The sequence below is a fragment of the Fistularia commersonii genome, chromosome 3 (assembly GCF_037954325.1).
Source record: "Fistularia commersonii isolate RoL2024-O1a breed Wild chromosome 3, RoL_Fcom_v1.0, whole genome shotgun sequence".
Taxonomy (NCBI): Eukaryota; Metazoa; Chordata; class Actinopteri; order Syngnathiformes; family Fistulariidae; genus Fistularia; species Fistularia commersonii.
This window is the reverse complement of record NC_141286.1, coordinates 22,845,423-22,861,997: the sequence shown is the minus strand read 5'-3', so window position 1 is coordinate 22,861,997 and position 16,575 is coordinate 22,845,423. Positions and strand designations below refer to the sequence as shown.

At 50.0% G+C, this 16,575-nt stretch overlaps 1 protein-coding gene across 1 annotated transcript in view; it reads right to left on the bottom strand.

The window, feature by feature from the left end:
- fbn1 (fibrillin 1) overlaps positions 1-16,575 on the bottom strand; it is a 63,278-nt gene that overhangs the window by 19,791 nt on the left and 26,912 nt on the right. Inside the window, exons 25-43 of the mRNA XM_086144222.1 lie at positions 16,295-16,522; positions 16,084-16,209; positions 15,107-15,235; positions 13,596-13,721; positions 13,255-13,380; positions 13,040-13,162; positions 11,431-11,556; positions 10,892-11,017; positions 5,352-5,474; positions 5,142-5,264; positions 4,932-5,057; positions 3,610-3,732; positions 3,401-3,523; positions 3,153-3,320; positions 2,118-2,186; positions 1,903-2,028; positions 414-536; positions 179-337; positions 31-102 (exon numbers count right to left, since the gene is read on the bottom strand). Of these exons, the coding sequence (XP_086000348.1) occupies positions 31-102; positions 179-337; positions 414-536; positions 1,903-2,028; positions 2,118-2,186; positions 3,153-3,320; positions 3,401-3,523; positions 3,610-3,732; positions 4,932-5,057; positions 5,142-5,264; positions 5,352-5,474; positions 10,892-11,017; positions 11,431-11,556; positions 13,040-13,162; positions 13,255-13,380; positions 13,596-13,721; positions 15,107-15,235; positions 16,084-16,209; positions 16,295-16,522 (2,445 nt within the window). The remainder of the gene's footprint in view (positions 1-30; positions 103-178; positions 338-413; positions 537-1,902; positions 2,029-2,117; positions 2,187-3,152; positions 3,321-3,400; positions 3,524-3,609; positions 3,733-4,931; positions 5,058-5,141; positions 5,265-5,351; positions 5,475-10,891; positions 11,018-11,430; positions 11,557-13,039; positions 13,163-13,254; positions 13,381-13,595; positions 13,722-15,106; positions 15,236-16,083; positions 16,210-16,294; positions 16,523-16,575) is intronic.

Genomic DNA, 16,575 nt, shown 5'->3' with positions numbered 1-16,575 from the left:
AACGACCACTGGATACGGCCAGAACCCTACCGATGACCCGTCCGGTGGTGATGTCGATGTAAAACCCCGGCCTCTCGCTGCCGCAGAGGGTGGCGAAGTCCTCTGAGGGGACAGGAGGCTCCATGTGACACCAGCTAACTTTTATGTTCTAAATTTAGGAGTTTGGACGGCACCTCACCGCTGCTGAGCTTGGGACACTCCTCGCAGGGCTTGTTCCATGCACGGCCGATTTTGTAGGAGCAGCAGCACATCTTTTTGGTCATGTTGAAGGTCAGCTCTCCGTCGCACGTCCTGTTGTCGGCATTGAAGTTCCTGTAGCAGTAGCTCTTCCTCATATCTGCACGGAGGGAGACGGAGGGTGTTGTCGCCCGGTGTTTTTGTTACCGTTGCTGGCAACGCGGTTCAAGGCCTACCCATGCAGTTGTTGCCCCCGTTGACCTGCATGTAATCCACGGGGCAGATGCAGGTGTAGTTCCCGATGGTGTTGTAACACTGGCCCGGGCCGCAGATACCCGGCTGCTCACATTCGTTGATGTCTGCGCACAAAGAGGCGGACAAATACCGTTCACAGGGCATTGATGGACTACCGTGTTTGCAGATGACACTGTGATCTAGAGAGAAAGAAGGGAGCAAGTGGAGGAGAATATGGAGAGGTGGAGGTATGCTCTGGGAAGTAGAGGAATGAAGGCTAGCAAGCAGAATACATTGTGAGGGTACAGGGCGTGGAGATAAAGACGGTGGAGGATTTGAAGGTTTTAGGATTTTAGGTACTTGGGGTCTACGGTCCAGAGCAACGGAGAGGGTGGGGAAGAGGTGAAGGAACGTTTGCAAGGTGGTTGGAACGGGTGGGGAAAAACGTCAGGGGTGATGAAAGAGTCCGAAAGCAGCCGGAGGAAGCAGAGATGAAGATGCTGAGGTTCTCGTCGGGAGTGAGGAAGACGGATCAGGAATGAGTCCATCAGAGGGACGGCGCATGTTCGATGTTTTTAGAGATTGGACATGGAAAGAGGAGGGATGGTGATGATCTTGGTAGAAGGATGCTGAGGTCGGAACAGCCGGACCAGAGGACTTGAGGAAGAGCGGGGAGGAGATTTATGGGGTGGAGGAGGACAGGGTTAGAAGAACCAAAGCATATGAAGCCCTCATTAATCCAGGGGGATCTGAGTGTTGAATTCCTGGAAAGTAAATACTTCGATGACATCCCCGGAGTCCATCCACGTCGTGTCCTTTGACCTCACGTTGACCCCTGCGGCCCTCCCTCCCTCCTGGCCGTCACAGATTAGCCTTGTTTACAGCCAAGACGAAGCTGCATTTTTTTGAAAGTAACTTCTCATCAGTTGACATTTCACGCATTCTCCGGCGAGATTATTGCAGAAAGCGCAACCCGACAACCACCACCACCACCACCACCACCACCACCCTGCCCCTCACCCTGGAAACCAGCTGAGCGCCCGATTAACTAGCGTTGTTTTTTTCTCCCACCAAACACACGCTAATTAAAATGCCGCCCGCGATATGTAACCGTCTAGCACCTCGCTCCCCTCTTCCTTTCCTCGCCGTTCTTCTCCAGATGCGCTCTCTCATTTATCTCCGTCTGCGGGGGTCACTCGGGGCGGGGGGGGGGATTTTTTCCCAAGCTCGGCTGGGTTTTTCCAGCAGAAGCGAACCGCGGCCGACACGGGAATTAGCCGCGGTGTCGTCTGCGGGTCCGGGCTTTTTTTTTTTTTTTTTTTTTTTCCCCCCTCGGTCTCTTATTGTTCCTGACTCGCACCATGTGCCTGCGCCGACCGAGGGCCTTCGCCGCTGCGCTCAATTTCCTCCTCGCTTTGAAGATTCCACTGCCAGAGAGAGAAAGACAGAAAGAGAGAAAATGCCCTGTTTTGTTTTGCGTCCATCCAGTACCTTCACAGACTCTGGTCTCTGCGTTGAGGGCGTAGCCTTTGGGACATTCGCATTGGAAGCTGCCGAAGGTGTTGATGCATTTCCCTCCCTGGCACAGGCCCGGCAGCTCCTGACACTCGTTGATGTCTGTCGGCGGGGAGGAGAAGGGGAGCGCCGTCGGCTCGGGTCGTTCAAAAAAACACGCAAAAAGTCCACGAGGCGGGACGATATCCCACCTTCCAGGATGACGGTGATGGGGTTCGGCCTGAAGCCTTCCCCGCCGGGACACAGCGTCTTGTACTCGGCTGAGGCGGAAAGTGAAAAAAAAAAACAAAAAAAAAAAAACAGCTGTGTTAGCGACGGATGCTAACAATAAAGAGTAAAGATCCAAAGCGTTTATTGTCACATGTACAGTGTAGAAATGTGTTTTCCTGTGAAGTGAAATTCCTACTTTCCTGTCCGCAGCCCAGTGGGATATGTGTCGGTAGACATATATAAATATGATTATAGATATGAACAGATATATAAAATCAGTGTCTTTCAAGCACTGTCGTAACTTTTAAGAGGTTTCGTTCATGGTTTCAAGAAATAAAATAAACATATAATAAAGTTTCCTGAGCAAAAACAAATAAATATGAAAGGAGATTTATTATTTTGCCAATCGAGCTCTAGAATCTGGAATATCCGAGGAGCCGCTAATGTGTTTTCAATCGCCGGTCGAAACGGGATGGAAACCTGACATCTCTTCTCTGCTATGACCGCCGATCCAATCGGAGGAAAAAAAACATAAAGGTTTTGTTCTTGTAAAAGTAGGAAGCATTTCCTTCCACCGCAGAGGAGAGGAGGATGAGCCCTCGTTCTCAGACATCTGTTGTCCATTTCCTCGTTAGTTACACGGAGCTGTGTTTTCACCGGCAACAACAACCGTGGCAGGCGCCCGCCCCGCGCCAGCAGGCCCGGGCTCGCAGGGACGCCATGTTTTGTCCGATCTGACTTTCGGCGACGGGCTAAAAGCTGGATTCTTAAGATTTCACCGCCAAACGCATTGAGATTAATGCGATCGATCCCTCATGCGACATGTTACTATCAACACGGGTTGGATTGTCCTGGTTCCGGGAATCTCGTTTTCGCTAAATCTATTTCCTGTCTGTTTATTTTCGATGCCTCCTCCCGGTTTCCTGTTTGCTGCGAGCTCGTAAACCAGGAAGTGAGATGTTTCGCCTGCCGAAACACGATTGGTCGGCGCTACCGTGCGATCGGCGATGACTCACTGGAGTTGACGGACGGACACGACTCGCAGGGATTCCCCCAGCCCTGACCCAGAGAGCAGCAGCAAGACGCCTTGGAGACCCCCACGCCGATCTCGTTGGAGCAGTCCAGGCTCTCCGACGCGTCTCCCCTGGATCGGACGTCCAGGTAGCAGCTTCCCGAACGGGTGTCTGCGAATCGGAGACGGTTAGCGGCGGCGCGCGCGCGCGGTTCGGCCATCTTTGCATTTTCGCTTAGAACGGCGTCTCACCCACGCAGCCCACCCGGGTGGGGTTTAGCTCGAAGTCCGGCGGGCAGTTGCAGAGGTAGCTTCCCTCGATGTTGACGCACACGCCGTTGAGGCAGATGGTCGGGTCGTTGCATTCGTTTATATCTGTCCGATCGGGACAAGGCACCTGTCGATCACCCGTCGTGAAAAGACACCGCATCGCCGTCTCCGAGTCACGGTTTTCTCCCTACCTGTGCAGTTGCCTCCGCTCCGGTCGAGCTCGTACCCGAGGTTGCACTCGCATCTGAAAAAGCCCGGGACGTTCTGGCAGTGCCCGTTGACACAGATGTCTGAGAACGTGCATTCGTCGATGTCTGTGGAAAAAAAAAAAAAAAAAAAAAAAAAAAGAAAGAAAAGAAATGACGGGGCGAGAGCGAGGGAGGGAGAGAAAGAGAGAGGTTGAAAAAGTCGGGGCGAGTCAGACCCGGTCGCGGAGGGATTAGCGGTCACGGGATCACGGTGGAAAATTGGCAGTCAGCGATAGGAAGTGAAGGCCGCTCACCTTTGCTGGACGTTTCTGGGGCAAAAATATGCCCAGACATATCCAGACAGACACACACACACACCCAGGGTCAGGGACGCGGCCAGGCTTTTACGAAATTGTGTTCTTCCACATCATTAGACTTTGCACAAGTCATTACCGAGACGGGACGGGACCGGGGGCCGCTCTGACACATCCGCACCACGAGGCGGGTCGGCCCTCCGGATCCAGAACCGGGGGTGATTTATAGCCCCGGGGGTGAATCACACGCTGCGCGTCTCACATTTGCTCTCATTAAACCTGCACACAGGGATCTTTATCTGTAAACGTCCAGCGACAGAACAGAGCGGCTTCTATAACGCGCCGCTTCCTGTTAACGCTGACAGATGGCGCAGAGGACTTCATTCTCATCATTCTCACGCCGGAGAGGCCCGAGGCACCTCGGGGAGGATTTATCCGCGCCGCTCCGGCCACTCGGCTTGCCGTTTTTTTTAAAAGCGGGAGCACGATTCCAGCTGCGCTGTATTTTTATTCGGTGACTCCACTCGAGTGGCTTGGCGTGAGTCACATTTCAAAACACCCCGGCCTTTTACGGAGCCCCCCTTCTCACGCCGCCTAACCGCAGTGAGGGGCTCAAGGTGCCCGAAGAGCCGTGTCCATCTAGCGTCGGTTGGGCCGTTGCTAACCGAGGGTGGAGGGCGGCGGCGCCGACCCCCATCCGTACGGGGGGATGTTGATGTAACCGATTACCGAGGCGGTGATGTCAGCGGCGACGACAACACTTTCAGGACAACACAAAAACACAATGTCCCAAACACTCGCTAGGTAACGCCCACGATCGGGGCGACTCACAGGGCTGGGCTCTAATCGGCGCGGCGGGAGCCCGAGTGGCCTCCGCTTCGACGCTACGCCCGAGGATTCGCGCGCACACACGGGCATGCAAGCGCAAGCCGAACTGGTCAGGATCGATACTTCAACACCGAAGCGTAGGATTGTACTTTGGCGGGAAAAAAAAAAAAGACAGCGTCTTACCCTCGCACGCCTTGCGGTCTTGGGTGGCGATGAAGCCCATGTCGCATTCGCAGCCGAAGCCGCCGGGAAGGTTCAGGCAGTGGCCGTTCTCACACAGGTTGCTGTTCTCTGCGCACTCGTCGCTGTCTGCACACACAGATACGGTCCGTCTCAAACAAATGCCCGTGAATGAAGGAGTCCCCCGCACCGTAACTCCCCGCGGTGAATGACCTGAGCAGTGGAATCCGTCTCCGGTGAATCCCTCCTTGCAGGCGCAGCGGTAGGAGCCCATGGTGTTGAGGCAGTCGGCGCTATTGCTGCATTGGTGCGACCCGTTGGAGCACTCGTCCAGGTCTGGGGGCGGCAAACATTCGAAACGTTTACCTCCTCGCTCATCTGAAATTCCAAAAAGGGAACGCGAAGCCGCGCGGTTACGGATACCGGTGCATTTGAGGCCGTCTCCGATCCACCCAGGTGCGCAGTTGCATTTGAAGCTGCCGGCCGTGTTGGTACACATGGCGTGGCTGTCACAGTTGTGGGATCCGATCTCGCACTCGTCGATATCTGTTGAAGGAGGCAACAAGCGTTAAATATCCGACAAGGGGTGACCGGATCAACCCGGGCTTCTTGACTCGGTCCAAAGAGAGCGGCTTCCAGTCCGTCCGATGTCACCGCACGAATTACCCCAAACGGGGGGAAAAAACGGTGGGTTTATCCTCGCCGACTTCACGAGAGTCTTCTAGAACTGCACATTGTTGTGATTCTCGCTTTTGGTGGTCTCACCGCCCAAGATGTTGGAAAATGCGCCCTATTTCTGCAAACATACCTCACAGCGATGCTTTAATACCACTGGATGGAGCACAGGGGAACCGCGTGTTATGAAAACACCTAGGTTTATTAATGAGTCCATTGTGATGTGGCCCCGGGCTACACCGATGGAGTCACAATGGAGCCGACGGCATTCGGCGTCTGCGGACCGACTGCCCGTGTTCCACCGGCACATTTGACTTCATCCGAGGCGATACAATGGAGAAGCAAAACAATGTCGATCCAGACGACCCCGAGCCAACAACACCTGGCAGTGTCGCTTGAGCACTGAGTGCACAGCTTTGATGAAGTGTGCGTAGACGTCAAGGAATGCTACGGTATGAAGATGTTAGGATTAATCAGCCAATGAGACACGCTATTCCCCCAGCGCGTCTTCCTCCGAAGGTACTAATTCAAACGCCGTCAATTACAGATGAGCGCTGCAGGTTTACAGTCCTCCAGAGGAGAGGGCACGGCGTATTTATACTGCCCTTGATGACGGGGTTATCGGTACGGCCGCGAGCGAATGAATCCCCTCCTCCTCCCCCTCCGGATTGCAGACGGGATTAAAGGAAATTTCTTTTTGAGCCTTTTGATGACAGAGGGAGGAGGCGCAGCAGATGCCCGCATTCCCCTGTGGAAATGTGAGATAATGACAGGAGCGGCTACGTTCGACGGGCGTTAGCAAACGCAACCGCGGTCAAAGAAGAGGTTGGACGAGAAAAGAGATCGGGACGGCGGTGGATAACATGCATTTCCTGGTCCGAGACATGGAATACGCATGTGGACGAAGCCTTCTGGCTATTCTCTGTGTTCACTTCCTGCTTAATCCTGGAGCTCCCGGATACGTAGCCAAAGACAGCAAACGGAGCGGTCCCATCTCAAGTCGTGGGAGAGCTGTGTTGCGCGGTATGCTCAAGGGCAATCGCTGAAAAGAAGAAGACGACGAGGCATCAGTATAACCAGAGAGAAGAATTCTCCGTCCACATGCCGCCAAAAGTTTGATGTTTGCACGGAGCGGCAACTCATATTGCGCTAGGAAGTGAACTCTAAACTCTGCACGGCCCTCTAGTGGATGTATTACTGAGCAACCATGGGAAGTAGGTGGCGTTTGACAACTTTTGAAACTGACATACTTGTTTACATACCAAACCTTAGCATAAATGGGCCTTCAGAGGTTGTTAGCAAGGCTTACAACTTGTTTGTAGCTAACAGTGAAACTATAGAGGCCAGATTGTAAGAGGATCAATTGGAATCAGCTGACGTCACTGCAACGACATACAGTCCAGAGTTGGTCAACACGGTTCTTTTGAAAACACTGTACTGTCAATCAAACGGAAGGTATAGCAATTCTCCAAACCACGCAACAACATCAGTAGATATTTTCACGGAGTTCTTGGGATCATTACTAAGGACACGGTGATTGTATGGATCTTCAAGTTCGATGTTCCTGGATAAGTGGAAATCTCCTCTACCACGAGGCCTTTCTTAAAAATAGCAAGAATGATGGGAATGACGCGATAATTCATCATATAAATGGTGTGGTTTACTGGAATTGAATGGTAGTTTAGAAAGGTAAACGTCAGTCTCCCATTATGCTTACACTCAGATTCAGAAGATGCTAACAGTTAGCTTGCACATTTGTGTCGGTCACACCCAAACACAAATAGTGTCGCTAACCGTTAGCTCGTACATTTGTGATGGGCAAACTCCAACACAAATCGTCTGACTAACCGTTAGCTTGGATACGTGGGATGGGCACCCTCCGACACATATGGGGTCACAAACGGTTAGCTTGTACATTCATTACAATCACGCTCCAACATCTCGCCACAACAAATGTACTTTCATGATGGTTAGACTCTGACACAAATTGAGTTGCGACCGGTTACCTTATACATGTTAAGTGGTCATGCTCCAACACAAATGCAGTAGTTAACACTTAGCCTGTGCATTTGTGACAGTCATGCTCTGACACAAATGGAGTCGCTAACAGTTAGCTTATTCATTCATAATGGTCACACTCCCACACAAATTGACGTCCTTCCAATTAGCTTGTACATTCATGATGGTCACACCTCAACACAAGTGGTGTTGCTAACATTTAGCTTGTTCATTTATGCTGCTCACACTCTAACACAAATAGAGTCATTAAGGGTTAGCTTGTACATTTGTGATGGTCATGCTCTGACACAAATTGAGTTGTTAGCAGCTAGCTTGTTAGTTCACAATGGTCACGCTCTGACACAAGCGGAGTCGCTAACAGTTAGCGTGTACATTTGTGATGGTCATGCCTCAACACACTTGGAGTTTCTAACGTTTAGCTTGTTCATTGATGCTGCTCACACTCTGACACAAATAGAGTCATCAATGGTTAGTTTGTACATTCGTGGCAATCACGCGCTGACAAAAATAAAGTCACTAACGGTTGGGTTGTAAATTCGTGATGGTCACTCAAACACAAATGGAGTTGATAAACGTTAGCTTGTTCATTTATAACAGTCATCCTCCGACACAAATAGAGTCATTAACGGTTAGCTTGTACATTTGTAGAGATTACGTTGCGACACAAATGGAATTACCAAAGGTTAGCTTGTACATTCAAGAAGGTCACGGTCTGACGCCAATGGAGCCGCTAACGGTTAGCTTCTTTGTAGGGTCAAATGAAACCAGGTGGGGAGGCTGAAGGATGTAGCAAAGCACCAAAGTCCTGGATTTATTACTCTGGGTTCATTTGGAGGAAAGTCCCAGCGCTAATTCCTTAGCGTGAAACAGATTTTGCAGGGATGCCGCAGACGGAGGGCTACAGCGGCAGGTTTTCGGACGCTCATCGACAAACAAGACGTCCCGCCTGCCCGGGAGGAATTAGCATCCCGATCCCTCGGCATTCTGGAGCCCAGATTCCGAGCCGGTGAATCAGATGTTGGCTCCGACGCTGCGATCCCACCTCCCCCTCGCTCTCAAAACATGTCGGATACTGTATAGACGTTTGAATTGGACAGGGGTACGAGGGGGCGAGTGCGTGCGTTGGTTTGTGCGAACGGAATCGAACCTCAGACAGATGTATTTATTTTTGTCTGACGGAAGACATGCCGCTGAATCTGTGACTCATCCATCACACAGGCAAGGCCAGATAAGAATTAACCGGCCCCCCCTCTGAAAAAAAAACCCTTTTAAGTGGCCATATAAATCAGACTTTACTCTGATGAGAGCGAGGAGTAACTTCAGACTAGTAATGGACGCCGTATTTATGTGTTCTGGAGGCTTTTCAGGCTATTACACGCCGCAAAGCCCTTCCAACCATCACGTAATGTTTAATGGATCTTAATGAAAGAGCAACAAAGGAATAAACAAAGGTGCAACGTGATGCACACGTCTGCGGGAAGATAGTGATCTCACTGCTCCTGCTACTGTTCCCGCCGCTACATGTGTGCGTGTGTGTGTGTGTGTGTGTGTGTGTGAGTGCGTGCGTTAGCTCATCTGCTCTGGCCATGGTTTTTGAATGAGTTATGTCTTTGCATGCAATATTTATATCGTGTACATATTCTCCAGGACTACAGCTGTACGGCTTCTTCTTCAGTCCATGGTATCCAGCGCACTCTTCTTCGCTATAGTGTGCGGGTGGGGCGGTGCCGGGACCGGTGAGGTCAACAAGGCTCAACAAGATAGTGAGGAAAGCCCGCTCAGTGGCGGATTAAACCTGGACCGTCTTCAAATCGGTGGCGGTGGGGAGGGTGAAGGACCAACCGGGAGCTATCCAGGACAATCCCCGCACGGCGAGCCGTGGCTGATGGGCAGCTCGTTCGGCCGACGAAAGAAGTGCAGAACTGAACGCTTCAGACGCTCCTTTCCGCCCGTCAGACTGAAGAACCGGATGGCACATAATTCTGACCGTCTGGAGACGCTACCGCAACCTCACTACCTCATACCCTAACTCCTGTGTGTCTATTTTTATCCCTGCTGGTATCACTCCATTCACATCCGGCTTATTTTTGTTATTGCTAATGTCACTGTTTCTGTTTTCATCCTTGTCGCTTTGGTTGTCTATTCTCACCCTCGTTGTCGCTGGGTTTATTTTTCTCTCCGTTGTCTTTTTCTATCCTTTTTATTATTCATTTTGCTGTCTATTATTAGTGGATGTCTTTTGCTATCCTTTAATTGTCTCTTTTATTTATATTCATTTATATTGATATTGTCATTGTTGCACTGCTTTGACAAAAGAATCTCCCCTATGGGGATCAATAAAATATTATCTTACTATCCAATAAAATATTATCTTACTATCCTGCACAAGGCATTCCATTTTACACATTTTCTTCTATTTAGATCATGTATTATATTGTAAATAGTCTTCTGTACCTTTTGTAGCCTATCTCAGTGTTTCCCAACCTTTTTTGAGCCACGGCACATATTTTACATTAGAAAAATCACACGTCACACCACCAAATAAATATGTCAAAAACATTTTTTAACGAATTAGAATGAAACCGTAGTCTCAATTTACTTAGTGTGAAATCTAATATATCTAATATCTGTAGATTCGTCAAGTTGCAATGCAAATTTCCCACTGATGTGCAACTTTTCCAGAACACTTTTTTGCAATGTCCGAAGACATGTCATCAATATGTCTGAAACTGGTATTATTTGAGAGAACTCGGGCTATTTCTTTATCAACGCCAGAGCCGAGCATTTCTTCTGCAATGATTTTGCCGGCAGGTAGTATTAATGTTTTGCTTCGGTGTGTGGCTGTTTGGATTTCGAGATGAACTCGGCAACTTTCTAGCAAGCTTTCACTGCTTTCTCACTCGTCTTGGTAGTTTTCAACAATGCTGCCTGTTTGTTTACGCAGATACAAGTACTTTTTATTTTAAAAATGTATCGCTGAAAGCGTCACTTATCACTGACACACAGATGCACGGGTTAATTCACTACCCGTTGCCATGGAATGGGCACGCTGCCCACATAGACATAGGAGGACACATTATTTGCGTTGGATAAATAATTTTCGGACCAATCAGGTGAAAGTGGGCATTTTTCCAAGACACACCCGATGATCTCTCACGGCACACGTTTGGGAAACACTGGCCTATCTTAACTTATCCCGCAGCCGATGGACGGTCGGAGAGACCGAAGCACGGAAAGCGGTTTTCGACGTCCTTGCTGAATCAGCTCACCCGTGCAGCCCGTGGATCCTTTGCGAACGCAGTAGCCCAGGTCGCAGTGGCAGATGAAGGACCCCTTGGTGTTCTCACAGTTCCCGCTCAGACAGATGTTCGGGTTCAGCTCGCACTCGTCCACATCTAAACGAAGAGGCGGTTGGGATTAGATTATGATTATGACAAAAACCAGCGGGGTTTCGGTTAAAAAAAAAAAAAAAAAAAAAGGTTTCCCTTTAATAAAGGTGGCAGTGAGTGAGTAAGTGTTAGTGCAGGGCTCGTTTAGGAGATTTTACATCATCGCGTCTGGGTTTTTTTTTTTTTTTTTTTTTTTTGTTCCCTCGCTCAGTGGAACCAGACAGCTAAATGTCATGCATTCCTCGCCGCGCAACCCAGCTGACGGGAGAAAGAACTCGATAAATCAGCGTTGCTCACGAAATTCGGGTCTGAGTCATAAAGCCTCATCCCTCACGGCTCGCTCTCCTTGGATGACCTTTCGGATTGCCGCTACCTCTCCCCGACACCCCCGCAAGTAAAACCAACAGGTTGTCCCTTACCCAGGCAGGTCTTCATATCCACGGACGACATGAAGCCGTCGAAGCAGAGGCACTGGTAGGTTCCCGGGGTGTTGGTGCACTGGCCGCCGTCGCAGATGTCCGGGCTCTCCTCGCACTCGTCGATGTCTGGAAAATGGCGGCGGAGGAAAAAGGGGGGCACAAAGAGGAAGCGTTCATCGGTCGCTGTTCCAACTTGAAGATTCAGGTTAGACATTTTCTGATTATAGATGAAACTGGTGGTGTTACATGGAATTAAAAACGTAGTGGATGGATGTTTTCTCATCATGCTAGTACCACAGAGAACATGATACTTGGTATGGTCCAAAAACGGACAAAAGTAATGGTTTGAAGCGGAATTAAGAACTATAGAAGCATTTGGCTGTAGATAGAGAAATATGGTTTGGCCAGGTTGGATGTTTTCTCTTCATGCCAGTGCCACAGAGGGCACCATAGTTGGTACAGTCCATTTGTAGATGAAACTGATGTTTTGAAATGTATTAAGAAGCATAGAAGCATTGGGCGGTTGAAAGAAAGAAGATGGTTGTATAAAACAAACAGGCTGGACATCTTCTCTTCACGCCCTTCATTACAGAATGCATGATGCTTGGCACGGTCCAATTATGGATGAAACTAATGGTATCAAATGGAATTAAGAACTGTAGAGGCGTTTGGCACCACCAGGTTGGATGTTTTTTGACTCACACCTGTACCACAGCATGCACCATACTTGGTACAGTCCAATTGTGGACGAAACCAATGGTTTAAAAGATGCAGTCGGCCATAAATAGAATGAAGATGGCTGTAGAAATGACAAGGTTGGACTTTTTCTCTTCATGCTAGTACCACAGAGGGCACAGTAGTTGGTACGGTCCAACTGTGGACGAAACCAGTGGTTGTAAATGTATTCAGAAGCATAGAGCCATTGGAATGGAGATATCTGTCGAAAACGACTGGGTTGGACGTTTTCTATTCACGCCAGTCTTATAGCGTGCACGATAATTGGTACAGTCCAATTATGGATAAAACTAATGGTGTAAAGTGGAATTGGGAACTTAAGAAGCACTGAGCAGCAGATAGAAAGAAGACGGCTGTAAATCGTAGCCGTGCTGAAAACGGGAGTTGTTGTTTCGCGCAAACGACTCTGAAATTAACATTGCGCGGCGGTATTCATCTCTGCTGAGTGTGTGTGTGTGTGTGTGTGTGTGTCTGGTAATTAAAGGAGCCAGGCACATGAAACGCGCCGAGCCTTAGGAAGGGAATGCTGTATAAATTTAAAAAAAAAAAATGTCAAAAAAAAAAAACAAAAAAAAACAACAATTTGAATTTGTCAGGTAAATTCAAAAGTGGGGTCTGTAACTACGCGGGGAAAATTAACGGTGCTCAGGGTTTAGCCGTGACCTTTTCCCTCTGCCGCCCGCTTCCTTTGAACGCGTGCCAGTCAAATCACAGCGGAGTTTCACTATAAACAAAAGAGTCCCGCTTGAAGGGGCCGCTTTATTCCAGCTCTTAAATCAGCCCCCCGAACGCCTCCTTTTGAAGTGTGTTTGTGCTTCCCATCGGCGCGACGTACGCAAAGGTCGGACGCGTAAGAGGTGTCGGGGGAAATTACCGGTGCAGCTCCTCAGATCCGGCATCAGGGCGTAGCCGCTGTGGCAGCTGCACTCGTAGCTGCCCTCGGAGTTGGTACAGAAGGTCTCGCAACCGCCGTTCTCGATGGTGCACTCGTCGATGTCTGGAAGGAAAAAAAAACAAACACATACAGTCGCGGGGCGGCAGCTCGCGACCTCCGATGCTGCGCTAGAAGCTAGAAGGTCCGGGACGTACCCACGCACTCCAGCCTGCTCTCGGTGGACTTGTAGCCGGTGTCGCAGGTGCACTGGTAGCGTCCGATCATGTTGACGCACTGGCCGTTCCTGCACAGCCTGTCGCTCAAATCACATTCGTTGATATCTGCGGCACCACCAAACCAGAGCGGTTGTCAAAAAAGAAGCTTGCCCAAAAACCCTCCGTGATGTGATGTTTTTTGAACGCACCTCTGGCTCCAAACGGCACATTACTCATTGGTTAGCATGAATTTAAGAACAAAATGCAGTAACTGTAAGCACAGATGACTAATTTTAGTTTTAATCGACACGCCGTTGGCGTCCACGGTCCTTGTCACTCACCCAGGCAGGCCGAGCCGTCCACCGCGATCTCGTGCCCCTCGGGACACGTGCACTGGAAGCTGCCCTCCGTGTTGACGCAATCGCCGCCGCGACACAGCAGGGGGTTGCGCTCGCACTCGTCGATGTCTGACAGCGGGAGAGCAGACACATAAGAAAAACGTTTAAATGCAGAAACGGACATTTAGACACTTGAGGAAAAATAATAGTGGAAATTACAAGAACCTTTTCTGGAATAAGGCTGTTTCTTGGTGGGGCAAGAGACAATGGACCTCAAGTCCAACACCATATTAGCTTCTACTCTTGAGGGACCGTTCCATAGGAAATTATAGGAGGCTGGTGATTGGTGGAACTCGCTATTACCAGATACTTTGTGCAGGATTTCAAACACACCTGTGGTCCAACGTTTTCTTGCGAAACAATGGACAGAACCGTTGAGGAATGGACCGACGAAGAGGTCCAAGCCTGCTACGCCTCCTTGCTACGTCAACATTTTCTCCAAAATGAATGCGGCGTTAGCTAACCGCGGGGTTCTACACACAGTGCTGGGAGGAAATAAAAACATAACCCTTCTGATAGTCCGCGGTTATTATTCCCGCCATGCAGAACACGGATGCTACGTCATCTTCGCTCTCCATGTTGTTCGTGTCGTCTTCATCTTCTTGGTGGCCGTCGTCCGTTTTTGAGCTAAAGGTACATCGACGCTCGCATCGAACCAGACCCTACTTACGGCATGTGGATGCTAAACCAACTTCCCTTCGAGGAAGAGGGTAGTTTCTGGAAGGATATTCAAGCCGGACCGTTCTGGGAACTCCGTTTTTTCAAACTTCTCAGCCCGAGAGCGGTTATTACCTCCCGTCAGACCACGCAGGTTCCATCTGCTGCTTTTTTGCTCGAAGACTAAAAAGGGGCCTCTCACGTTCTGGTCTGGTCTAATAACAGCTTTAGGGTAATAAAAGTATCAGGAGTCGCCGTTGCTGAGCACGGCTGATCTGAGGGATTTTAAATCGGACGCTGCCTGAGGCCGACCGGAACAGAAGCGGTAAGTATTTTCGCAGAGGGCCCGACATGAGGACTTTCTTCGCTGCGTATAAACCGGCAGGTCAGCGGCGGAATAGAAGAGCAATTATCTCCCAGATTTATGGAGCCGCGCCTCAAAGCGACCGTGACCACGGTTTGGGGCCGGACGGTGCCGGAGCGCTTAAACAGCCGGCTGGGGGTTTAAGAAAAGTGAATTAACTCACACACACACACACACACACACAAATGGCATCTGAATATGACATCAGACCTGGCGTGCTGTCTTGAGCACCACATCCAATCCTTATGGCCCAAGTGGGAGCCTGGCAAGGGAGGGGGGGGGGGGGGGTTATGGGCTGGCACAACCCCTCCACCCTCAGATGTGACCACTTTAAAGAGGGTGTGTGTGTGTGTGTGTGTGTGTGAGAGCGTTGCTCACTGGTCACCCCAGGGAGCAAATCCCGCCCTCGCCTGGCAGAGGACCTGTCACTCACCCATGCAGTTTTTCATCATCATGAAGCCGCTCTCGTAGCCCTCGAAGCACTCGCACTCGAAGTTTCCGGGCGTGTTGACGCACCTGCCCTGTCCGCACAGGTCGGGGGAGATGCGGCATTCGTCGATGTCTGGGAAGGAGAGAGGAGCGCAGGCGCAGGTGTTAGACAAAGGTCACCTGGATTTCTAGAAGTTCATTTAATTCCAGGAGGGATGAGAACTCACACGAATGCATCCTTGATGCCGATGCAATATTTTATATTAATTGCTTGGATGATGGAGAATGACGGCCCTCAGCTATTTAATTGGATATTATTTCTCCTATACGGCATGCGTTTTATGTGAAGCAAGGATTTACACTGACCCTAAGAATATCTTGAATTTAGTCACGTGAAGCTTTGTGGTAATAAGAAGACCATAAAGCTTCGATCCCATCCCATGCTATTCTCTCCCTTCCTATCCTAACTGATCCTATATTTTATCCCATCCTATTCTATCCTAAACTAAACTATTCTATTCCATCAGATTGTATTCTATACCATCCCAACTCATCCAATCTTATTGTATTGTATCTCATTGTATCCCATCCCATCCCACCCATCCTATCCTATCCTATCCTATCCTTCCTTTTCCTATTCCATCCCATCCCATCCCATCCAATCCTATTCTGCCCCGTCCCATCCTATCTAATTGCATTCCATCCCATCCCACCCCATCCTATATTATTGGTTTATATCCCATTCCCTCCTATGGTAAACAACAGGTCAAATTTCTTCAACACATGGGACCATTTTCCGGTTTCTTTAACTTCCTGTGCAATGCGTTGCCGCGGGTGAATGTAAAAGTCGAATATGGCCCGGTCCGGACGACATTTCTTGGAGTCACAGATCAAACGCCAGTGATGAAGTTGATATAAGTAAGAAACAGGAGGCGTCGAGGCGAGAGAACACACACAAGATAAACCTCCACGCCGACGTACCGGTGCAATTCCTCTCGTCCGAGTCCAGAGCAAAGCCGTTGTCGCATCGACAGCGGAAGCTTCCGATGGTGTTTCTGCACTTCCCGTTGGAGCAGAGGGTGTTGATCATTCTGCATTCGTTTATATCTGAGGAGAGGGAAAAGGGGGTTGGGGAGTGAGCCTCGTCATCTGCGGAAAACAAAACTGCGCAGTCCAGGGGACGTGAGCGCACCTTTGAGGAAGGGCCTGCCGTTGATGAAGTCCCCGCGGTGGGAGAAGCCGGGTCCGCGGGGGCAGAGCTGGGCGTACTCCGGTGACCCCTTCTCGGGACACTCGTCGCACTCCGGACCCCAGGCTACCCCGATGGAGCAACAGCACGCGTCCACGCGGTGCTTGCCGGGGATGGGGGCCCCGCAACGCTCATCCTCGTGGGTCTGGTAGCAGTGCTCAGTACGCAGGTCTACGCAAGAAAACACGTCGTAACCCCTTCCAAATGCAGAAGATGGAGAGAGA